We start from the raw sequence: 26,079 nt of genomic DNA, 5'->3' as shown, positions 1-26,079 counted from the left end.
CCAGACTTGCCTTTAAATACTGACTCCCGCTAACAGGCAATGGTAAGAAGCTATGTCTATTTTTACTCCTCTAACCTCATGGTGGAGTGGAACACAGGAACATTTTAGGAAGCAGTAGTTGTTGGCAATAAGGATTTTAGAACTTTTTAGAATCCATTAAGATTTCCCAAATCTTTCTTTCTATACTTTATGTTTGCTGAAGTAGTTTGAGTTACAGACTTAATTGCCTTTTCATTTTAAAAGAAGGCAGTCTTTAATGGACTTCACAAACTAACACATTATGTGATCATTTAGGAAAGCAGTGGTTCTCCTAATGTGGTCTGTGGACCCCTGAGATTCTGTAGGAGACCCATGATGTCAAAACTCGTTGTTGTTGTTGTTGTTATTACAGGGTTTTGCTCTTTTCCCCAGGATGGAGCACAGTGGTACAAACCTGACTCACTGCAGGCTTGACTCCGTGGGCTCAATCAATCCTCCTGCCTCAGCCTCCCAAGTAGCTGGGACAAAATGTCCATACCACCATGCCCAGCTGATCATTTCTTTTTTGTTTTTTTCTCTTTTTTGATAGATGGGGTCTTGCCACATTGCCCAGGCTGGTCTCAAACACCTGATTCAAAATAATTCTCCCACCTTGGTCTCCTAAATAGCTGGGATTACAGGTGTCAACCACCATGTATGGCCCAAACTGTTCTTACAAGAATACTAATTCAACCTGAGAAGCTGATTGAAAATAAAACACACAAATAATTTATTACTTTTAAAAAGTATTAAGACATTGATTGCTTTCTCTCTGTTCAACACTTGTAATGACTGTTTAAAAGCAAACGTGGGTAAAACTGATGGTTTCTCAGTATGAATAAGGGCAGTGGTACCGAATTATACCAGTATTCGTTCCACTCTTCACGGCCCCTTGCAGTTTGTATCAAAGAGCATGTTTCACTGAAGAATGTCCTTGATGAAACAGTAAAAATTAATGATGTTACTAAATCTTGGCCTCTCTTTTTAGTATCCTCAGTAGAAAGTTCACATAAAGCGCTTCTGCATACTGAAGTATGGTCATGTTAAAGAAAAGCACTTGTGATTAAATTGTGAGCTGAACAAGCCAATTTTTCACAGTACACCATTTTTATCTGAAAGTATAACTGACTGTTATTCATAAAATTAAGTCAAGTGAGTCTGTCATTTCAAGGAAAATAACAAGGATTTGTCTATAATAAAGCTAAAACTTTCAAGCTAAAAATCTGGGCTTTGAAAACTCATACCTACTACTGTAAGTTTGATGGGATCTCCATATTTGAAGATATTTTTATAATGGTGGTGATACTAGTGAAAGTGAGTTTTTGACACTATAAGTAAACCAAGTAGCCAATGCATAATATTGTAACAGCCAGTAAGGGGACAGATCCATTTATTGTACAAGAAAGGTCAGTGACTATTAGTGAACGAATTCATTGATATGTACAATCCTCTTATAACTATTTTAATCAGTTAGCACTTCTGGAGTTTTGGTGGGGTTAAAGAATACCCACAGTAACCTGATAGCTTTATAAATACACCTCTTTCCTACTATATATTTGCATGAGGCTAGGGCAACTTTTTACTGCTTCTTTACAAATGAATTGCAAAGAAAGACATAAACAAATACACTTTGGAACCCTTAATAATTTAAAAGAGTCTTACGAACCAAAAAACCCACAAACGATTTACTGTAGCACTGTAAAATAAGCACTCTACAGCTTATAATATCTAGAGTTATGACCTGAGACCATGTTTCATATGACACAAAGTGATGAGCTGGAATAAGAAGACAGGTTTCAAAGAGCTCACCTGTGCTTTATGTTGTAACATATTGCCATGGTCACACTGTGGAGAAAAAAAAAGGTGCAAGAACTGATTTTATAATTTGTTAGGTCTGAAGATATATTTCCAAAGGCGGGGGAGGGAACCCTCTCAGTGGCCCTGAAATCCTGTATTCAAAACAATATCATGTGAGCACTTTTCTTTTGTTTTAGTCCTCTAGCTTTACAGCAAAAACAGGAGAACCAAAATACTACGCAAAAGGCTGATAGAAGACTTGCGTCTGCAGATGGATCTTAGGTATAAATGATGACATATTCTCCCTGTCATTTGCTCTTCTGCCCATAGAACCTTTCATTCTGTGCAAGTTACTTACATCTATGTGTACATATGCTTACATTTAGGTCAGACAGTAGTGTTTTGCTTTTTAAGTTGCTAGGCCCTGCATTTCAGCTGATTTAGTTCACCATCACCTACTCACCCATTTGTCATTATTTCCCTAAAAGCACAGAAGGAATGTGCTTTATACCAAATAAAGTAATTTAAAATCACCTATGCATGATTAGCAGAAAATTTATTAGTAAACAGCATAACGCATCCAAAAATCGATGACACTTGTAGCTCTCCTAAAATAAGCAGTACTAAACACACAGCGTAACACCACATCATACAATATTAATGACAGGTACTTCCGCATTAGTTTAAAGAAAATATGAATAAACAAATACAACTCTTCGGATGTATGTTACTGTGTTACAAAGACATCCACAGATGTTGTGTGTCAGGAAACAGGGGCTTTTCTTTGATAAGGTCTGTCCTTCCATTCACCCTCAACATTTAAAATGAGGCTCAGAATAATTTGAGAAGGCAAATTGGAGTTGTAAAAAGTAGGCCTTAAAACATTATTAGCATCTAAGAGAGATATTTTTATAGTGCTTCCAACAGTGTCATCTCCAAATTGTAAGATCACAGAATTTGAAGTTACATGCTGACAAGGACCACCGAACCTCACGTGACACTCCATGCACCGCCCATTTTACAGTTAAGAGAACCAAGGTTTAAAACAGATTCACCCAAGGTCCCTGAACAGTGCTCCTGTGAACTGCAGGTGTTCAGAAAACACTACGGTATGGTATAAATTGAAGCATATGCACACATAGATAGAAATGACTCGCACAGATGAAAGGCTTTATGGGTAGAAAGAAGAGCAAATGACAGGGAAAACATGTAATTTTTATGTTAGAACCATCACTTTTTCACACAAAGGAAGCAGTAGCCTCCACATTTGCTGCACACTGGATCACCCGGGGAGCTTTAAACAGGACCTCAATGTCAGCTGGAGACATTCTGATTTAATTGGTGTTGGGTATGCTTTAGGCATCAGGGTGAAGTCCGGTTCTTGCTGAAACAGAATTGGATCTAAATTATTGTTATGCATGAGAGAGGAAAGTCACATTATTAGGAGTATTAATGGCCATTTTTGATTAAAGTAGAAGTTACTAAGAAATTAGCTTAAAACTAGTACATTAGAGACAAATTTAAGCTTGTAACTTAGTCGTGTTTATAGACTGGAAAGTCAAGTTAGGGATAAGGACATTAATATTCTGAGGCACCACTTGTCAAACTGTTTTCTGAAAATCAACACTCATAATGGAAGGACATGTTAATAATATTTTCTGGACATCTCCATTGGAGCTGGCTTTTTAAAACAACTTGAAGCCATCTTTCAAGGGTGTTTTGAAAGGGCATCTCTGATTGTGGTCTATGATGTGCTGGTGCATGATGGGAAAATTAAAATGCAGATACACTATGGTGCCACTGGAGGACAAGCTGTTCCTTCTTCCAAGAGTAGTTTCCAAAGTAGTGCCCATCGTGCTAGGCCTATGGCCCATAAAGAACTACTAATTTTTCCTAGAAACATCCAATAAAAAGCACCTCTCCTGCCCATTAGGTTCAATACTGTCATAACAGAAATGCATCAGATAAATAGCCGTGCTTATTCTGGGATGGCTTATTTGCTAACTGGCTTTCCCTTTTACCACACAGTGTCTAAGATTAAAAAAAATCATCCTTAGGTCCTGAAAAATCCATATATCATTGACATCAGCTTCTTCAACTGCCTGCTGAAAAGGGCAACCAAATGGCTGAGCTAACAGCGGATGGCCCGCATGCTTTTAGCATACGGGGTCTGTCACTCAGCCCTTGGCAACCTCGTTGTACTCACCATCCTAATATTTGGCTGAGATCAGGCTTGCTGACTGTGCTGTTATCCAGGAATATGGTGGAACACGAGCTGTATTTTCTATCAAGATGCCATGGAGGTATCTGAAGAAGAAGGAAGATAGAGAAAGACATCACAGAAGGATAAACTTACCAAAGTTTGGGTTTTTTCCCTTTGTCACAATGTCAAACAATAAGGCATTAAGGTATTTTTTATACCCCGTGACCTGTCCGAGTGTGGTATCATGTGCAGCTCTATGGGAAACTCATTGGAGGCTCTTAATTTTCACAGATGATGTTTGAGAAATGGGTTATAAAATGCTGCCCTTGATATGACACTGATCATCAAACCTGGCAAGCCACTATTATAAATTCCCTTGATAAATAATGGGAAACATTTATAATGGAATTTCATGTTCTTTTTCTGATGCAGGAAAAAGCACTGAGATTTTCTATTTCTGTTATTCATTAACTGCAACAAAATATCATACATTAAATAATATTGACACAAGAGCATTTGATTGCAGTAAATGAAGACCTAATACTACATTTACTCCCTTACTAATCCTAAGTGTGTGCATTTAAGAGAGTGCGACGGAACCAGTGTGTTAGAGTCAGAGAGTGTGCATGCCAGAGCTGCTCAGTCACCAAACAAGTGAGGGGCCATAGGTCTCCCTGGGCCTGTTTCCTTGTGGGAGGATGGAAAAAGTACTGCTTTAAGACTTTCTCACATCCACAAATCAAATGATGAAAACGACTTTTGGAATGTAACTTTCACTTCATGTTTACATAAGATTGCTATGACACTTCTCAAATGAGAACTTCTGAGAATACTCTGCATTCATTTCAAAAGTTAATTGATTTCATTCTTTAAGTTATTTGATGCACATTATGGCACATTCCTGCCTCACTCGTGCTGCTCTCTGTCTGGAATATTTATTCCTTTCCCCCTTGTCCCAGCAAGCTTGACCTCATCCACCTTCTGGAATCCCTTTGCCTGCAGCCACACCACAAAACATTTCTGTTTTTGCGTACTCATCAGTCTAATTCACTGTGTGTTACATGATACAATGGCCTGCAGGGCATCCCCCTCATGAGAAAGTGAGCCTCTCCGGGAGAGGGAGAACCCCTTCTGTCCTACCTGCAGCTGCTGAGCACAGAATGTGGGAGAAATTAAGGAGTTCAATAAGAGCTTGGCCAATATTCAAGTCATTTACAATTTGGAAAGTAAATCTTCCTACAGATACAAATGAGTGAAAATTCATCCACAGTGCTATCAGAGATATGACAGTGAACATTTTGAGCTCTGTAGAAAATCAACTATCTCTAAAACACTTTCAAAATATGTATTCATTTGTTGAGAGTGCGATAGTCAATACGGAAACTGCCTCAATTATGTTAAGTAAATGTTCCTGCTGAGGAGGTGAGGTGGTTTACTCCTGTAATCCCAGCACTTTGGTAGGCTGAGGTGAGTGGATCACATGGTCAGAAGTTCAAGACCAGGCTGGACAAGATGGTGAAACCCCATCTCTACTAAAAATACAAAAATTAGCCAGGCGTGGTGCTGGGTTGTTGTAATCCCAGCTGTTGAGGAGGCTAAGGCAGAGAATTGTTTGAATCCTGAAGGCGGAGGTTGGAGTGAGCTGAGACAGTGCCATTGCACTCCATCCTGGGTGACAGATTAGGACTCCATCTCAAATTAAAAAAAAAGGAAACTGAGAGAGAGAGAGAGAGAGAGAGAGAGAGAGAGAGAGAGAAAGAGAGACAGAGAGAGAGAGAGACAGAGAGAGAGAGAAAGAGAGAGAGAGAGAAAGTGCTCTTGCCTAAAAATAATCCCAGTAGCCAAATGCCAATCACCAAATAGTTGAAAAGATCAACAGCTTTATTTAAAACCACAAAATACTGACTATTTTAACTGGAAAAAAAAATAACTCAGATGAGTTTTCCTTCTTCCTCTTAATATGCTTGTTTGCCTCATGTTATCACACTCTTCCATTAGGGTCTCCGCAAAATCATTAAAGACACAACAGGGTTGGATCTACTGCTAATCAGCCAGTACGAAAAAAAAGGCAGGGTACAGAGAAGATCTAGTGGTTGTTTATAAACCTATGCTGCATTTAAACATTGCTAGTAGCCAATAATCCAAAATATCCATAGAGTCCAACAGCATTTTGCTGCTTCAGATGCTTTGTACTGCAAATTCACTTCTTTCTTAACCAAAATCCAAGATGTTTTTGAACAACATTACTATTTGAAGGACCGAATTACCCTTTAAGATAGAAATGTTTTAACTCCAGCTGAACTCTTATGTTTCTTAAGCTATTCTGTTATAGATTACATTAACAGTGTTACGTGTGTATATGTGTATACTTTTGTTGTCTCAAAAACAAATATCGCATAAAAAATAAAAATGTACTGATTCAGATACTTTCATTCAAAGGGAAAGAAGGTATCCCTTAACGTCACTACTGTTGAGGTAGTGCAGCGTAATACTTTAAAATAACAAAAGTCAATTCTGAGGAAAATTCCATATATGAGAATAAAAATAACAGGAATAAGGCACCAAAACACAGACTAGTTTGTACAGCCTCAGGTGAAATCTGTCCCCGTTTTTTTTTAATTTAAAACTTCCTATCACTCACTGTGACTTCCACCTCCAAGTTCAAGCAAGTCTCCTGGCTCAGCCTCCTGTGTAGTTGGGACTACAGGCATGTGCTACCATGCCTGGCTAGTTTTTGTATTTTTAGTAGAGATGAGGTTTCACAATTTTGGCCAGCGTGATCTTGAACTCCTGGCCTCAAGAGATCCACCTGCCTCAGCCTCCCAAAGTGCTGGGATTACAGACATGAGCCACCACACCTGGCCCTCGAGATCACGGTTTTTCTCCCCACTTTTTATGACATCTTTTAGATGTTTTAAAAATAATTAATGACTTTTAGCTAACTTGAAAATTTCCAATACTTTGTGTGCTAACAAAATCGGCTCCATCTATGTTGCACAGCAATGGGACCACATGGCAGGTATGGAGTTTGAATAGAGTTATTACACAAGGCCTGAGTGGAAAAGTGTAATATGCTTATAATAGGTATAACTAGAAAATTGTCTGAATTAAGGTCATAATTATGTTCCATTAAACTTAGATTTACACTTACATATAGGTTCTAAATGTGGGTTAAATATGATGGATTGACCACAAATTTATTTTCTCTTCCATCTGAAATCTCATGAGAGTTAGTCATAAAATAAACATTATACACAGAATCAGGAGAGAGGATCGACAGCAGATGATTCTGAGTCAATGTTGCAAGGTGGCAAGCAGATAGAGGAGTGGTAACTGACATAAAAGCACAACCCTGGTGCCCACAGGGAGTGACTTGAACAGAAACAAGCAATCCCGTGTATTTTGAAGAACCCAACACAGTCTCCAAAATCATAGCACATGGTACCTGGGAAGGTAGGGTGAAACACAACAGAGCCAGCAAGGTCAATAGTAAGTCTGTGGTTAGAACCGCAGGTCCACCTATCCTCTCATCTTAGAAGGAATGTGGATGTGTATTCCCTGGATATATTACACCTGAAGGTTTCTGAGCTCAGACCCACCAGGGCTGAAACCTGGGAAATGGGAGCAAATGGCACACACAAAGTGAAACTCCACCTTGCTTCCCAACCCTGCTTCCAGAAAACCAGCAGCCATGCTTGCACCGCCCAGGCAATATCACAACCGATTTAAATTTAACTTAAATATCAGACAGCCTTAAAAATGGGCACAGTAAGTTAAAGACTTTCCTGCATAAATCTGACACTTAGGAAAATAGAAAAGAGTTAGAAAATTCACCAAAAAAGGATCATGCTAACAGCACTGGGTCCCTGTTACATTTCTCAGGAATCATGACAGATAGACGTTTAATTTAAACAATTAATTTCTTAACTTTTCGAAAGTTTACTTACAGAATATATGCGAAAGCTTCTCCTCTTTTCTTGCACTAAAAGTAAAAATATAACTAATCAATTTTGGTATAATAAAATACCATAGAATAAAAGTAGTTGCTAATTATCTGATCATCACTATATAAAACAAGATAAATCTGATTATCGCTATATAAAAAATCAATTAAAAATTTTTTAATTTAAACAAAATTTAACATTTAAATAATCTGGCATGATGAATCTCTTAGTGTAAAATTTGAAAACACAGTTTTACTTCTTGACCTAACACATATTCTATTACGTTCAAATGAAAGAATCCCCGTGTAGATAAGGAAAGGCAAAACAAATTAGGGAATGTCTGTGATTACATTTCAACATCGCACGCTGAAATGTAATCCCCAGGGTTTGAGGTGGGGAAGTCTTTGGATCACGGGGGCAGATCCCTCATGAATGCGTTAGTGCCATCCCCTTGGTGATTAGTGAGGTCCTGCTTTGAGTTCATGGAGGATCTTTTTGGGGTTTTGTTGTTGTTACTGTTGTTGTTCTGAGACGGGGTCTCACTCTGATGCTCAGGCTGGAGTACAGTGGCGTAATTATGGTTGACTGCAGCCTTGACTTCCTGGGCTCAAGTGATCCTCCCACCTTCCTCTCCAGAGTAGCTGGGGGTGCAGGCATGCACCACCACATCTGGCTAATTTTTAAATGTTTCATAGACACAGGGTCTCACTCTGTTGGCCCAAGGTGGTCTCAAACTCCAGGCTCAAGTGATCTGCCCATCTTAGCATCCCAAAGTGCTGGGATTGCAAGTGTGAGCCACTGCACCTGGCCTGATCTGCTGATTTAAAAGCCTGCAGCACCTCCCACTCTCTCTTGCTCCTTCTCTCACCATGTGAATGATGACTTCACCTTCCACCAAGATCATTAGATTCTTGAGGCCCTTGCCAGAAGCACATGCTAGCACCACACCTCCTGTACAGCCTGTAGAACCGTGAGCCAGTAAAGCCTCTTTTCTTTATAAATTATCGTGTCTCAAGTATTCCTTCATAAAAATGCCAATATGTGGGGCAGATGAGAAATTTCGCTAATAAAAACGTTTACCTATTGTATTTCTGAACCCCTATGCAGCAGTGTTTTCTTTTCTCATTCTACATTTGCACATAGCTTACTTTCATTACCAGGATCTAATAGCTGACAGCTCTAAGAACCAGTTTCTGGCCAGGAGTCAATCGTGAGATGCACTAGAATATCTGGCAGCATCCCGAATGACTTCTCGGTCATCTAGTCATACATTACTGATAAAATAAATGGGTCTTTACTCAACTGAAAGGTAGCCTACCTTAAACTTAAATGTCAAAATGAGTATGCCAACCTAACTGAACAGGGTATCCTCAGCACACACAATCATTTTGTTCTACCAATGTCCAAAGAATAAAAGCTCCAAAGAGGGACTTGGGCCACACTTTCTTCTCTACAATACCTCCTCCTTTGAAGTTGAACTGGTCTCATTGACACACATTTCTAACCACTGAAGTGACAGGGGCAGGGGATTGGTTTTCTTCTACTTCTGTGCATTCTAAGTGTGAGAAGCCCATGGCTCTTGGCAGAAACTGAGAAATTTAACAATCCTAACTAGAAATTACTAGCTCAAGTCAGACAAAGTCCTAACAAACTATGAAAATGTAGGTGAACGACCTCTTTCTCTTGTGCTGCATTAGTTCTGATGTTATTCTAGAACCCACAGTTCTTGTATTCTTGTTGTTAAAATTAACTGAAAAACACGGTGTATGGCTTTTTGAAAATAGAGTAAGATAACAGAACATTATGAAACATAAGCAACAGTACAGAAAAATCCTACAGTTCTAATTCTCATCCTAAAACAGGCAGGATATGGAAACTTTACACTAGTTTCACACACTAAGGCTAATATGGAAAACAGCACAGGGCATGTTACGTTTCTATTACATTGCAATGAAAAAGTTGTAGCATCCACTTGGATGTGACTGTGGTTAGAGCACTGTGAAAAAGGAGGCCAAAATCACAGATCCAATCTAGAACAATGGATTCTTTTGATTTGCTGCAGTGAAATCCAAGCTGTGGCCTAAATCCTATCAGTCATTATTAAAACATACTCTTTAGAGCAAGGGAAAAATGTCAAAGACGTATGAAGAAAATGGCATAAATCCGTGACTACTACACTAGATCATGTGGCCAATTAATTGTGTTGGTGAAAATGTCACCAAATGTGTAAACACAAAGTCTGTATGTTTCCAAAAACAGTGACAACTAAAGGAAATTATATCACATGTGAAAATAAGACAAGTAAATCTATGAAAAGTTGAACATTTTTAACTAATATCTGAGTTTCTCTAAATACTCTCTGTAATATACAAGACAGAAAATGTTTAGGTTTTCCTTGAAAGCAGAAATAATATTGTCTTACCACTCATTTGATACTTTCTCAGGAAGAGTGTGCTTGCCCTTGGACGGTCAGAAGGAAGACCTGTAGAGGAAGAAGAGGAAACAATGTCATAAGTGAGGTGAGTACAAAAGATTCTTTTTAAAGCGACATAGCCATTTTAATCACTTTTACAGTCTTGAGAAAAGCTTTTAGTAATAAATGTCAAGAAAATAAAGGCACCAATGTCCGAATTCTACTGGAGAATACAAAAATCACAGAATCTCTCCATGTATGTGGAGTAAAACTGGGCTGGGACTGGAACTTCTTTTTCAAACTTGCACCTAAATAAACGGATGCAACGTTCAGATGAATCACATATATGCCCTCCTCCCTCTGCTTATCAAATATAACCACCTTCCTCTAGGCTGCTATTACCAGCACATTTCAGGGAAAGTCTCAAGCACGAAGAGATGCTGTGGTCAATTCCTGTGGTCAGACACCAGCTCAATATTTCATATGTCTTAAAACAAAGAGCTGTCTTGGGCAAAAACAATTTTTTAAACAGACAAAGTCTTACTCAGTTGCCCAGGCTGGAGTGGTGCAATGGTGAGATGGAGCCAGCATAACTCACTGAAGGCTCAAACTCCCGGGCTCCAGAGATTCTCTTGCAGCTGGGACTGTGGGTGTAAGCCACCATACCTGGGTATTTTTTAACCATTTTTTTTTGTGGAGACAGGGTCAAATGAGACCTACCTGTAAATGTGTAATAAATCCTCAAAAATGAAATGAAGAGTCTATTTTGGGCTGTCATCAAACACTACCCATCTTCTACCTGGTGTGTGAAAGCACTCAGAGGCTTACTTTACGTCACCAAAGGACTTTGAAAAGTCCTTTCATGCTTTGTGTATAAAGGCAGAATTCATTCATATACTATCTTTGTTCATTCTTTCACCATTTTTTTAATATTCTGAGAGAACGATATCTTTCAGCTACAAAGTCACATTCACCATGAAGCTTAATTATTCTAACGTTTAAATAAATTAAGAGACCAACCAAAGTAAACAGAAGAGCTGTAAGACACTTGCTCTACAGCAATGAAATCTGTAGCATGCGTTTTCTACATGGAAAACTTAGCTTTCATCGAGCCTGGGGCTGAGAAAGGGGCCACAACTGGGCATTGGGGTAGGGAGGAAGAAAGAAACCACCAGACGCAGCAGGGAAAAAGCATGAAGGGTGGGGGCAGGGACGAGGCAGGGCCAGTCCTCCTGCCTGGTACATGGGTCTGGGAAAGCTGGCTAGGGGCAGGACGGAGGAGCCCGAGGCCATGGATACCTCGGGGGTAGGGGGAGGAATGAGACCTGGTATGAGTGTCAGCCAGAGGCGTGCCTGAGGGCAAACAGCATCATTCATTGCCTTACCTTTGGGCATCTCCTGGTCTCTCATGTGCTGCAGGTCATGGCCGTCGCCGGCTCCCAAATCCCGCAGGGCAGGCTCCACAGCAGTACGGTCTGGCGCTTTCGCCACCTCCCTCTCATTGATGTTATGGCTGCAGATCGGTTCTGCCCAGTGCACCCTGTGCTGGCTCTGCTTGTGTCTGGCATTGGGGAGCACCGTGATCTCTCTTCCCGGGCTCTGCTTCTCTCTGCCTTGGTCTGCACTTCTGCTCGACACTGCCTCATCGAGGTCATAGCTGCCGGACACCGCCCCACACAGCCAGCACGGGCACCAAATGGGTCTGGCACCGGTGTTGGACTTTTTCCTTCTCTGTTGGCCTGGACCTTTCCTTGCCACCGCCCCATTGATGTCAGAGCTGAAGAACAGATCCTCAGGCCACCTACGCAGACCTCGCCTGCGTCTGCCTTTGGGGCACAAACAACAACTCAGCGTGTTCCCCATGGGGCACCTTGGGTGCGCTCCAGCAACTTGGACCTTCCCTTGCTTCCCGGTCCGCACAGTTCAGCACTTCACCTCTTTGAAACACAGGCACGCTGGCAGGGCCAGCCCCTGGCTAGGGGGCCGCACCCCACTGACAGCTCACTCCCCGCCTCAGCTGCCTCCCCTGAGATGACTGGTCTGAAGGGAACCTGCTTGATTTAAAATGGGTCTAGATACAACAAGCCTGAGAGCGGAGATTTCGGAGAAGACAGCGCAGAGGGAGTACCTCCTTCCAGTGTTTTCTACCAACTGAAGGAGGTTGCCCTACCAACCACCAGAGTTCCAACCTGATGCCCAGGAACCAATCAGGCACAGTCTCCTCCACGAGGCGCCCTACCCACATTGTGATGGGGGATCCCAGGCACGTGGCTCACCAGGCCCCACCCTGTTGGCAGCCCCGCCCCTACCTTTCATTCATTGCTGGCTGCTGGGAGCTTTCAGGTTGCTCCACTGTGATGACGTTCCTAGAGATCATCACCTTACGATGAATTATATTAAAATGACTGTAACCCTAGTGAATGTTTACTGAGTGAATAAATTCTGTATTGTTTCCACAGCATGAACCAAGACCTTGGGCTGCCATGGGGTCCTGGGGCTGAATTGAACTCTGGTAGGGGCAGTCCCCTCACTCTCGATTGATCAGAAGGCTGCATGTGCTCTACATATTAGAAGTAACCCTGTGAACTGGGACGTCCAGACTCCAAATGATTAGTAACATTTGCTTTGAGTTTTTAAAAAAGCTTTATTCGTCTAACAGTTGGGTTATTAAAAGGTATCTCCGTAAAATAAGGCACTTTGGCTTTACTTTCTATAAACAGTTTCATCGAACACTGACTGTCACATCAGAAATCAATGTGTTCTGACTTGTCTGTGTTATCTGCAGAATCAGTTTTTTTTATCTTCAATTAGTCTTAGTGTGGTATGTAACAGAATCAAACGTTTCTATTATCTCAAAAACATGTTCCCTATTTGATTATTTTTTCATAGAACCCAGGTCTCGCCCTGTTGCCTAAGCTGGTCTCAAACTCCTGGCCTCAAGCAATCCTCCTGCCTCAGCCTCCCAAAGTGTTGGGATTATGGGCGTGAGCCAGCACACCAGGTCTGAAAATCTGTTTCCTAAGGAGTAATGTAGAATACATAACATCCTTAAATATACCACAGCCTTCTCCAACTAAGCCAAATTCTTTAAAAGTTCTATAATATTTAAGATTCAGTTTACTGTATTTCAACCTCCCCTAGAAACAATGTATTAAATCTTAGAACGCACGTGCCATAACCTCACTTTTATGACAATTAGCGAAATATTTCATGAGCTTGGTAGAATAACTTGAAATGAAGTGGTAAATAAAAAAAATTAAAATACATATCCTGCATTTTATTCAATGATGTATGTCAAAGATAGTAACCTAGACTAAAATATCGAATTCAATTAGAAGATATCTCAAGCCACAAGATTTAACAATAAACAACATTGGGTCTAGGTAACAATCCCCAGCTGGTTCTGGGAAGCTCTGGCCCTGTGTGGTACTATGCAATAAAAATAGCGTCTCTTTTCACATTCAGGGTTGGCTTATCCCTGAAGGTAGGATGGAGTCAATGTCACTGCACCTTCATGACCCATCGTATTTACCACACTTTACATTTCTTTCCTAAGTTAAATACACATCTTTTTGGGAGAAGACAGAGCACTACGTGATATGAAATACTAACCAAATAAGCACACAAAGAAAAACACAGATAAATAATAAAAACATTCAACTGCTGAAACACAGAAACATTAAGATATCTCAGTTTTCTTTTCCCAATGCTTGCAACACCCCCATCCATCACCGTATGAAAACATGGGAAACAGCACATAGTATGACATGGGAAAGACAAATCTCAACACAATGGAAAACAGTTTTAGAGCTAAACCTTAATTTTCTACAGTTTCAAGCCTCGTAGCCAGTAGGTATTTTTCCCGATCCTCTCCCTCCTTCCAATCTCTACCCTCCAGTAAGGACTAGAGTGTGTTTTTCTTCTATATGTCTTCACATCATTTAGCTCCCACTTACAATTGAGAACATGTGGTGTTTGGTTTTCTGTTCCTGTGTTAGTTTGCTAAGGATAAAGACCTTAGGCTCCATCTAGGTTTTTGCAAAGGACATAGTATTATTCTTTTTCCTAACTGCATACTATTCCATAATATATACATACCAAATATTCTTTATTCAGTCTACCATTGAGAGGCATTTAGATTGATTTCACCTTTCCTATTGTGAATAGTGCTGTAATGAATATACACGGGCATGTGTCTTTACCACAGAATGATTTCTATTCCGTGGGGTATATACCCAGCAATGTGATTCCTAAGTCGAATGGTAGTTCTGCTTTTAGGTCTTTGAGAAATTGTCACACAGTTTTCATCAATGGTTGAACTAATTTATCCTTCCACCAACAGGACATAGGTATTCCTTTTTCTCTAAAATATTGCAGCATCTGTTATTTTTTGACTTTTTAGTAATAGCCATTCTAACTGGTGTGAGATAGCATCTCATTGTGATTTTGATTTGCATTTCTCTAATGATCACTGACATTGGGCTTTTTCTCCTATGCTTGTTGGCCACAAATATGTCTTCTCTTGAAAAGCGTCTGTTCATGACCTCTTTTCACTTTATAATGTTTGTTTTTTCTTATAAATTTGTTTAAGTTTCTTATAGATGCTGAACATTAGACTTTTGTCAGCTGTGGTTTGCAAAAAATTTTCTCTTATTCTGTAGGCTGTCTGTTTATTCTGTTAATAGTTTCTTTTGCTGTACCGAGGCTTTTAGTTTAATTAGATCCCATTTGTCAATTTTCCCTTTGGTATCTTCATCATAAAATCTTTGTCTATGTCTATGTTGAGAATGGTATCGCCTACATTGTATTTCAGGAGTTTAATAGTTTTGAGTTTTACATTTAAGTCTTTATTCCATCTTGAGTTAATTTTTGTAAATGCTGTAAGGAAGGGGTCCACTTTGAATCTTCTGCATATGGCTAGCCACTTATCCCAGCACTCTTTATTGAATAGTAAATCATTTCTCCATTGCTTGTTTCATCAGTTTTGTCAAAGATCAGATGTTTGTAGGTATGCAGCCTGATTTCTGGGCTCTGAACTCTTTTCTATTGGCCTATGTGTCTGGTTTTGTACTAGTACCATGCTGTTTTGGTTACTGTAGTATAATCTGAAGTCGGGTAATGTGATGCCCCCACTTTTGTTCTTTTTGACTATAATTGCCTTAACTGTCCAGTCTCCTTTTGAAATTGAGATGTTACAAACCATTCAAAATATCAAGGAATCCAAGAGCTTGTTTTTGAAAAAATTAATAAAATAGATTACTAGCTAGCGTAATAAAGAAAAGAGAGAAGATCCAAGTAAATACAATTAAAAACAATAAAAGGTATATCGCCACTAACCCCAAAGAAATACAAACAACATCAGAGTATATTATGAACACCTGTATTCACATAAAATCGAGAAAAATTTGATAAATACCGAGGACATATGCACCCTACCAAGACACAATGAAAAAGAGATTGAATCCCAAAAAAGACCAATAATGAGCTCTGAAATCAAGGCAGTAACAGTTTATGAACCAAAAAAATTCCAGAGCTAAATGGGTTCACATCTGAATTTTACCAGATGTATAAAAAAGAGTTGATACCATTTCTGCTGGAACTGTTCAAAAAGTGAGAAGAAACTCTTCCCTAACTCCTTCTACAAGGCCAGCATGATCCTGATACCGAAACCTGGCAAAGATACAATGAAGAAAGAAGATCTCAGGCCATTATCCTAATGAACATAGATGAAAAAAATCTCAACAAAGGCCAGACGGGTTGGCTCACAGCTGTCATCCCAGCACTTTGGGAGGCCAACGCAGGTGGATCACGAGGTCAGAAGATCAAGACCACCCTGGCCAACATGGTGAAACCCCATCTCTACTAAAACACCAGAAAATTAGCTGGGTGTGGTGGCGCACACCTGTAGTCCCAGCTACTCGGGAGGCTGAGGCAGGAGAATTACTTGACCCTGGGAGGGGGAGGTTGCAGTGAACAGAGATTGTGCCACTGCCCTCCAATCTAACGACAAGACTGAGACTCTGTCTCAAAAAAAGAAAAGAAATACCTCGACAATATACTGAGAAATGAAATCAGCAACACATCAAAAAGTTAATCTACCATGATCAAGGAAGCTTTATTCCTGCAAGGCTGGTTCAGCATATGCAAATCAATAAACGTGATTCTTCACATAAAGAGAACTGAAACCAAAATCCACATGGTCATGTCAAAGGATGTAGAAAGGCTTTCCATAAAATTCAGAATCTATCATGTTAAAAATCCTCAAAACACTAGGCATTGAAGAAACATATCAGAAAATAGTAAGAGCCATCTATAACAAACCCACAGCCACCATCAGAGTGAATGGGCAAAAGCTGGAACCATTCCCCAGAGAACCAGAATAAGACTAGGATGTCAACTGTCATCCTATTCAACACAGTACCAGAAGTCCTGGCCAGAGCAAGCAGGCAAGAGAAAGAAAGAAAAGCCATCCAACCAGGAGAGAGGAAGTGAAATATCTATTTTCACAAACTATGTAACAACATGATTCCATACCTAGAAATCCCTTCAGTCCCTGCCCAAAGGCTCCTAGAACAGATACATAACTTCAGTTGATTATCAAGTCTCAGGATACAAAAGCATTGTACAAAAAGTGGCATTTTTTCTCTCCAAGGTTATGGAGAAAAAGGAACGTGTATATCCCGCAGGTGGGAGTGTAAATTAGTTCAACCACTGTCAAAAACTAGGTGGCAATTCTTAAATGGTATTCCTCAGTGGCATTTCTATACACCAACAATGTCCAAGCTGAGAGCCAAATCCATTCTGCACCCCCATTCGTAACAGCCACAAGAAGAACGAAATACCTAGGAATACAACTAACCATGGAGGTGAAAGATCTCTACAGTGAGAATCATAAAACACTGCCGTAAGAAATCGGAGATGATGGCTGGGCACCGTAACTCTTGTCTGTAATCCCAGCACTCTAGGAAGCCGAGGCAGGCAGATCACCTGAGGTCAGGAGTTCGAGACCAGCCTGGCCAACCTGGAGAAACGCCATGTCTACTAAAAATACAAAGTTAGCCAGGTGTGGTGGTGCATACCTGTAATCCCAGCCACTCGAGAGGCTGAGGCAGGAGAATCACTTGAACCTGGGAGGTGAACGTTGCAGTGAGTTGAGATCATGCCATTGCACTCCATCCAGCCTGGGGAAAAAGAGTGAAACTCCATCAGAAAGAAAGAAACAGAAAAGAAAGAAGGAAAGAAGAAAGAAAAGAAAGAAGGAAAGAAGTAAGAAAAGAAAGAAGGAAAGAAGAAATAAAGAAAGAAGGAAAGAAAGAGAAAAAAGAAAGGAAAGAAGGAAGAAAGAAAGAGGGAGGAAGGAAGGAAAGTTGAACGAAGGAAGGAAGGAAGGAAGGAAAGAACGAACGAAAGAGAAAGAGACCAGAGATGATACAAACCAATGGAAAAACATTCTATGCTCGTGAATGGGAAGAAATAACGTCAAAATGGCCTCACTGTCCAAAGTAATTTACAGATTCAATACTATTATATCAAACTACCAATTCATTTGTCACAGAATGAGAAAAGAAAGTATTTTAAAACTTATGTAAATCCGAAAAACAGTCCGAATAGCCAAAGATATCTTAAACAAAAAGAATACAGCTAGAGGCAACACACTACCCAACTTTTCAAACTATGCTGGCTAGCCATATGCAGAAGATTCAAACTGGACCACTTCCTTTTATCATAGAAAAAATCAATTTAAGATGAATTAAGGACCTACATTACAAAATCTAAAACTATGAAAATCCTAAACAAAAACCCTCCAGGACATACCATTCTGGACATAAACCATAGCAAATTTTTCCAGACTAAGTCTCCAAAAGCTATCGCAACGAAAACATAGACGCATGGGACCTAAGGAAGCGAAAGAGATTATGCTCAGCAAAAGAAACTGTCAACAGAGTAAGCAGACAACCTGCAGAATGGGAGAAAAATTTTACAAACGATGCACCTGACAAAAGTGTCATCCAGAATCTATAAAGAAATTAACACAATTTTAATCAGAAAACAAACAACTCCATTAAAAAATGGACAAAAGACAAGAACGGACACTTGTCAAAAGACATTCATGGGGTCCGCGGCGGCCGGGCAGGCAGGAGCCCACAGGGCGAGGCGAAGGCCGCGGCGGGGGTCGGGGGCGGGAATCGAGCACGGGGAGGGAGAGGTAGGCTGGGTGGGTGGGCGCGAGGTCCGGGCCGGGCGGGGCGATGCAGGAGGCGCCGCTCTCCATCCCCATCAACCCCAACAACTTCCCCGCCGAACGGTGGCGTCTGGTGAACAGCCCGTGGTAACGGTCCACCCGCTGGGACGGCCGCGGCGAGGGGCTGCTCATCCACCAGCCGCTCTTCGAGGTGGAGCTGCTCAGCCCGCCCGGGCCGCGGGGCGGCGGCGGGGCCGCGGGGCCGGGGCCGAGCCTGGGCTCTTCACAACCACCAACTTCACCAGCTTCGTCCGCCAGCTCAACGTCTCCGGCTTCCACAAGGTGGTGCAGGGTGGGCCGAGGCCGGGTCGGGGTCGGGGCCGGGGGGGAGGCGGGACGGCGGGACCGGCCCCTCCACCACTTCCGCAGCCCGCACTTCCGCCGCGGCCAGCCGCAGCTGCTCGTGCACCTCGAGCGCCGGACCGGCGCCAACAAGGCCAAGCTGGCGGCCGGCCTGGAGGTGCCCTGCCGCCCGCCCAGCGGCTTCCAGCGGTTTCCAGCGGTTTCCAGCGGCTGCGCATCACCTCGGCCTCCGCCTCCGCCGCCTCGGCCGCCGCCCCGACCCCGCTGCAGCACCAGGAGCCGCCACCTGCGCCGCAGATTCCCGGCCCGAGCCGCACGGACCAGGGGCTGTAGGACAGTTTCACCGGTCACTTCGGCGACGTGGTTTTCCCCCTTACTCCTACGTAACTTCATCCCAGGACCGCAGTACTTTTCCCATGAAAAGTTTAGATCGGACCCCAGTTCCTCGCAGAATATGGCAGAACTCCCTTGGAATGCACCCCGGACAAGTGGAGACATCGCCCACGTTTTCAGAGAAACGGTAAGGTTACAGAGCCATTTACTTGGCCTGTTCTCTGTGGAGAGGATATTTCCTGTTACAGCCCAAGTGTGAGATCGACTTTATGTTCCCCGCCTCCAGATCCTGTTTTGCTGCCTCAGTGGTGCGTGCCTGTTGTCCCGTCTGCTTGGGATGCTGAGGTGGGAAGACTGCTTGAGCCTGGGAAGCGGAGGCTGCAGTGAGCAGTGACCTCGCCAGTCACCAGGCGTGGTGACTCATGCCTGTAATCCCAGCACTTTGACAGGCTGAGGCAGGTGGATCACTTGAGGTCAGGAGTTCAGGTCCAGCCTGGCCAACATGGTGAAACCCCATCTCTACTATAAATTTAGAAAAATAAAAAATTTGAAAAATAAATTTTTAATAATAAAAACTATAAAAGCGAAAGTGAATTTCTAAATGACATAGTAGTTCATAAAATGTATAATTTAAAATTTAATAATATTTAAAATGTAGAGTTCCTGTAAAGGTAAAAAACAATAGTTGAGACAATAGGAAATTATAATTGCTTATTAGTATTTTAACTTATAATTTTCAGTGACTATAAGGTTTTGGTAAGTATAGTCAAATAACAACCTCCCCATTTTTTATTGGGAGAAGGAAACAAGAAAAAAGGGAAAGAAATCTTAGTTTTCAAATTGTTCTTTTTTTTTTTCTTGAGACGGAGTCTCACTCTGTCGCCCAGGCTGGAGTGCAGTGGCGTGACCTTGGTTCACTGCAACCTCGGCCTTCCCGGTTCAAGCAATTCTCCTGCCCCAGCCTCCTGAGTAGCTGGGATTACAGGCACGCGCCACCATGCCCTGCTCATTTTTTGTATTTTTAGTAGAAACGGAGTTTCATCATGTTGATCAGGCTGGTCGCAAACTCCCAACCTCGTGATCCACCCCTGTTCGGTCTTCCAAAGTGCTAGGATTACAAGCGTGAGGCACTGTGCGTAGCCCAGATTATTCTTTAATATAAGTTAATAGGCAAAGGCTGATAAGAAAATAAATTCATAAATGACAGGTTCGATTTTAGTTAAGGAAAAAAATAAGGAGACATGATTATCACCTGTACCTTTCATAAATCTAAAGTGATTGTTAATTCGGTAGTGTAAGTGGTCCTCAACTCTGAATTAACTGTGGGAGGTTTCCTTGTGTTACTCAGAAAGCTTGTTCTTTACTTGCCAGCCAGGTGCGGTGACTCACACCTGTAATCCTAGCACTTTGTGAGGCTGAGGCAGGTGGATCACTTGAGGTCAGGAGTTCAGAACCAACCCGGCCAACATGGTGAAAGCTTATCTATACTAAAAATACAAAAATTATAAGAAGAAAAGCAAGCATCATGCATCATTTCTTACATGCTAATTGTGTAAAAGTGCTATACGTTCCTTTATGGAACATGGCTTTTATATAGTTGATTTTTGTGGGTTATTTTTGCCTTTTGTTTAAAAATATGCATTGCTTTATGTCAGAGCTTGAACTTTTAAGTTTTAAACCACATAGTTTATGGTATCTACATTTGTCTTTAAAATAGTTTTCATAGAGTTCTCTGACGTCTAATGAAAACTGATTGCTTTTAGGTCTGCTGTATAGCTGTGGTATTAGGGTTTCTTTCCATTGTACTCCCAGGATAATCCCACTGTTTCTTTCCTTAATTTTAATTTTTTTTGAGACAGAGTCTTGCTCTGTCACCCAGTCTGAAGTGCAGTGGCACCATCTTGACTCACTGCGACCTCCGCTTCCGCGTTGAAGCACTTCTCTGCCTAGCCTTCCAAGTAGTTGGGATTACAGGCGCCTGCCACCACACCCAGCTAATTTTTGTATTTTTAGTAGAGATGGGGTTTCACCATGTTGGCCAGTCTGGTCTTGAACTCCTGAACTTGTGATCCACCCTCTTGGCCTCCCAAAGTGCTGGGATTACAGGCCTGAGCCACCATGCCTGGCCCTCGAATAACTTTCAATGCTTCTGTTTCTCCCTGGGCACATACTTTAGGCAGAGGGACTTCCCATTTTCCCTCCTTCTCTTTTCGTTTCTGTTTAATCATACTGGAAAGTGCTTTAGCTTGAGGTTGCCCCGCTCTGTCCAGCAGGTAGGCAGATACTGCTCCCTGTGGAGTCTTTTCATCATTCTTCTGTTTGGTGTTTCTCTTTTCATGCCTCTTGATAGTCTTTTTCATTTGTATTTTCTCAGCACGGCACTGTTTATGGTAAAGCTTAGCTTTCAGACCAATCATTTTCTTTGCCTTCTTTGAACGTTCATGAGCCTCAGGACTTTCCTTCTTTCTCTTTTTCTCATTGTCATCCAAATAGTATCCATAGCGTTACGAGTTTAATTCAATATATTCATTCTGTGGCATGGTGACAGCTGCAGAGCTGCCAGAGGAAGCCCCTGGGGTGTGAAAACACTCAATTTTCAGGTCTCAGAGACCCACGAGCCCACAGTGTGCAGGCCACGACAAGAAAGCTATTTTTTATTTATTTTTCTTATTTTTTTGCTATTTTTAATTTTTAAAAATATTTATTTGAGGTGGAGTCTCACTCTGTGGCTCCCTCCCGAGTTCAAGAGATTCTGCTGCCTCAGCCTCTTCAGTAGCTGGGATTACAGGCGCCGGCCATCATACCTGGCTAAGATTTTTTTATATTTTTAGTAGAGATGGGATTTCTCCATGTTGGCTAGGCTGGTGTTGAACTCCTGACCGCAAGTGATTCGGCCACCTTGGCCTCCCAAAGTGCTGGGATTGCAAGGGTGAGCCACCTCACCTGATTCTTCTGTATTTTTAGTAAGCTCCCAGGTGAGGTGAGTGCTGGCTAGTGGAGCACATTTTGAGTGTCATGGATCTGGTTCATGCCCTCGTTGGCGGTGGTGGCTCATGTCTGTAATCCCAGCACTTTGGGAGACTGAGGTGGGTGGATCACCTGAGGTCAGGAGTTTGAGACCAGCCTGGCCAACATGGTGAAACCCGTGTCTACTAAAAATACAAACAATAAAAATAAAGATAAAAAATAACTGGAGGGTGTTGGCATGTGCTTGTAATCTCAGCTACTTGGGAGGCTGAGGCAGGAGAATCTATTGAACCCGGCAGATGGAGGTTGCAGTGAGCTGAGATCCTGCCACTGCACTCCAGCCTGGGCAACGGAACAAGAGCTAAACTTCATCTCTAAATAAATAAATAAATGAATAAATAAATAAATAAATAAATAAAGTCTGGTTCATGTCCTACCAGCCATTTATAGATGTTATACTGAGTCCTGATACAGGAAACTCATGTTCCAAACTCCAGATTTCCCACAAAATATATAGGAAATATGAGGCCCAAAGAGGGAAATGTTGCTGAAGATCACACAGCAAAATGGAGTTTGAGACTAGAAACAAAAGCGCAGATGAAGCCTGTATTCCCATGTCACTTTCAACATCAAATATAAATATCTAAGAGGACCCCTTGATCTGGGCCCAGCCCTGAGCCGCTTCTGTGGCCTGTCAGGGAATGCCAGGAGCCATGGCACTTCCCGAAGGTTGTTTGCCAAGCAGCAACCAGGCGGTGGGGAGGAAGAAGCCAGTTTCATTTCCTTGCTCCAGGACCTGGAAAGGTCTGACCCTGGAAAACACCCCACCCAGGGTATCGGTGACTTCAGGAGCCCCAGAGATCCATCTCTCAGACACCCTGCAGAAGGGCCCTGCAAGACAGGACCTGTTTAGGCCCCTTCCTTCCACCCCAACGCTTGTGGGGCCCATTACTCTCCTGAGAGCTTCCCTAGGTTATTTCCACCCACCCCGCATTGACCTCCAGCCTTGGAGCACCCTCACACTTTCCCCGCCTGTGGAGACTCCACAATTATTCCCCTCCAAAGACCTCTCCCCAAACTGCCTCCTGGCATCAGCGATGCTGTCACACCTTGGTGACTGCCTTGGCTACCCCTTTCCCTGCCCCAAGCACCTCTGAGTCTCCATCATGACTTCCCCAGGTCTAGGGCTGTACTGAGACTGCACAGCGACCACGACACACAGGGCTTTCCTCCAGCACTCCCTCAGACATCCTGCCCACCCTACAGGGGAGATGAGGCTCCACCGCCCCAAAAACGCGGCTTTCTGGACCCGCACAAGGCACCTCCGTCACACAGGGGTGACCCTAGGAATCCCTCTCCAGATATTCTCGGGCCTTCCCCCAAGGGAGACACCAAAGGTGGAGGAATCCCCTGGAGAGGATCCTCAGAAACCATCCTCAAAGCCACCATCACAACCAGAAAGACCCGAGGAAGAAACGTGACCACGAAACCCATCTCCACATACACACTCCTCCCAGCGGCAGTTCTAGGGACGCCATTCATGGTCACCTCACCCCATGGTGACCTGAAGACGCTGCCCCCAGGTTAAAGGGAAAAGAAAGGAAGAGTCCAGCAGAATTCCTGAAGGAAAATCCATTTTCCTTTATTCATTATGCATTGAAGCTAAAGCGCAGGGCACGAAGGGTTTTATAGACAATTTTAAGTTCTTAGTACAGTTTTCCACGGAAACTTTAAAAATTAACAATGAAAGAGATCATAGATAATAAACCCATCATAAGTACATTATCACTAGGTTTCAGCAATTCTCATTTTGCTGTTTAATTTCAAGTATCAATTCCAAATATTCTAGGAGTTTTTTACATCAAATATCAGATACAATATCATTAATCATGAAAGAACATACGTAACTATCTAACAAGTGAAGCTGAGAAAAAAAATATCATTATCACATCTAATACAAATGTTAATATTTAAAATAGATGAATTTGTGTATTCACCAAAGAGTATACTCTACAAGCACCGAAGGCTTTGCATGAAACATTTTAACATGTTTCATTTAATATTTCATCTTCAGACACAAAATATCGATACATGAAAATATTCAGTTATGTATACAGAGCCACAGACTATGTTTGGAGGAGGAAATCACAAATCAACAGTGGGATATTCCAAACCACTTTATTGTGAACGTAAATGCAAGAGGCCGGGCACGGTGACTCCCACCTGTAATCCCAGCAGTTTGGGAGGCTGAGGCAGGCAGATCACGAGGTCAAGGGATCAAAACTATCCTGGCCACCATGATGAAACCCTGTCTCTACTAAGAATATATAAATTAGCTGGGTTGGTGGTTCATGCCAGTAGTCCAAGCCACTTGGGAGGCTGAGGCAGGAGAGTCATTTGAACCCGGGAGGTAGAGGTTGCAGGGACTGGAGATCTCGCCACTGTGCTCCAGCCTGGCAACACAGCAAGACTCTGTGTTTTGGTATGACCAGTATGGGCCTGGGGGAAGATGAGCTGATTTCATCTCTCCCTTTATTACCATGAGGTGGGAGCCTCATTTCACATGTACAGATTCCTTTCAAAGACGAGATGAACAGGCCTGAGCCCCCATGGAACTTGGAGTAATGACAGCCTTGTCCCCATGCATTTTATCTTCCCACAATTGTTGTTTCGGGCCATCGTGCATTCAGTGCCTCTGTGGACAGAGATCCAAACCCAGGCACTCTCACAAATCTGGGGCCAATTCTATAGTTTTTTGAATTCCAGCTCAGTTCAGATTGTCACCTGCTTGGGACTGTGGGTGACTGTTGACTCTGCACTGGGATGTGGTGTGTCCATGTGACAGTAGTCTTCCCCAAGAGTTGTTCAAGAAGGTAGTGCCCTAGGAATGCCATCTGGACTCAGTGGAACAAGAAGTTCAGGTAGCACCTGGCACCCACTCTTCATGCCACCATCACCGAGCTTCACAGTATGGTTATCTGAAGAAATCTGTGCTCTATGAAAATCCTAATCAACAACAACAAAATCAACAATAGCAACAACGACAACAAAAAAAATTAAAAAAAAAAAACATAAAAAAAGAAGATCCTAATTTTCCTGGACTTTTTCAGCAATAGAAGTGATATTTTGTAGTCTTTACAGTTGACGAGTCCAGGATCTTATAATGCTAATTTCTGTCTTTAAGGTAAGATGGCATTAGAATGCCGAATAGCGATGAAATCCATGCTGGCGGCCCTTCTCATAGTGGCGACATCTTTGTGCAAGTCTTTGTATTCACATGGTGGTGACATAGCCTAGGAAAGTCAATTAAAGAGAAAATGGGTACAATTTTTAAAAAGGCTCCAACATTTTTAAAAAGGCATCATTGATGAGAAGCCACACATACAGATTCCTTTGGAGGGTTCCCTTGTAGCTGCTTTGGCTGAGTTTTACAGTGCCAGGTTCTGAGGATGCAACTCCCTGCCCATTCACTAAGGTAGTCTCCTTTAAGAGCTATGAAAAGATTGCCAGAGGCAAGACAAACTTACTTTATAGGTTGAAAGTTGGGCTCATTGCTTGGTGATACTGTCACATAAAAAATAAAATAGGGCTCCAAAATATTTTCAGAGTATTGTGACAAGCTTATAACAATATTATCTGTTACCTGTGCACTTGTTCCTTCAGCATAATCAACATAAACTTGTGCCAAACAATCAACTTACTCAGTGATTCAAATTCTACCGAATCCTTAGTAGTTACTACACACTCCAAGCAGATTTTAATGAGGCAGGTGCGTGCTGGGCTGCTTGAGAACACCCAAGAAGTCTAATGATTGAAGCACCACAAGGTGCTACTTTACTTGCACATTGTGGTAGAGAAA

The 26,079-nt window shown here is 42.1% G+C and overlaps 1 protein-coding gene and 1 long non-coding RNA gene across 3 annotated transcripts in view; one reads left to right on the top strand and one right to left on the bottom strand.

Annotated features, from left to right (window-relative positions):
* Positions 1-1,827: 1,827 nt before the first annotated feature.
* Positions 1,828-10,687, bottom strand: LOC141583100 (uncharacterized). Of its 2 annotated transcripts, XR_012515853.1 has the most exons (4): positions 10,385-10,687; positions 7,966-8,000; positions 4,022-4,122; positions 1,828-1,863 (listed from the first exon to the last, which is right to left on the bottom strand). It is a non-coding gene; the product is annotated as an uncharacterized LOC141583100 (long non-coding RNA). The 2 variants fall into 2 exon arrangements; XR_012515852.1 differs by lacking the exon at positions 1,828-1,863 and having other exon boundaries at positions 3,895-4,122.
* Positions 10,688-18,714: 8,027 nt separating this feature from the next.
* The window catches only part of LOC141583101 (uncharacterized), a 31,751-nt gene continuing 24,386 nt past the window's right edge, over positions 18,715-26,079 (top strand). Inside the window, exon 1 of the mRNA XM_074392469.1 lies at positions 18,715-19,440. Within this exon, the coding sequence (XP_074248570.1) occupies positions 19,375-19,440 (66 nt within the window). The 5' untranslated portion in view covers positions 18,715-19,374. The remainder of the gene's footprint in view (positions 19,441-26,079) is intronic.

This window comes from Saimiri boliviensis, assembly GCF_048565385.1.
Source record: "Saimiri boliviensis isolate mSaiBol1 chromosome 1 unlocalized genomic scaffold, mSaiBol1.pri SUPER_1_unloc_1, whole genome shotgun sequence".
NCBI classification, from domain to species: domain Eukaryota; kingdom Metazoa; phylum Chordata; class Mammalia; order Primates; family Cebidae; genus Saimiri; species Saimiri boliviensis.
This window is presented reverse-complemented; position numbering and strand designations above follow the sequence as displayed.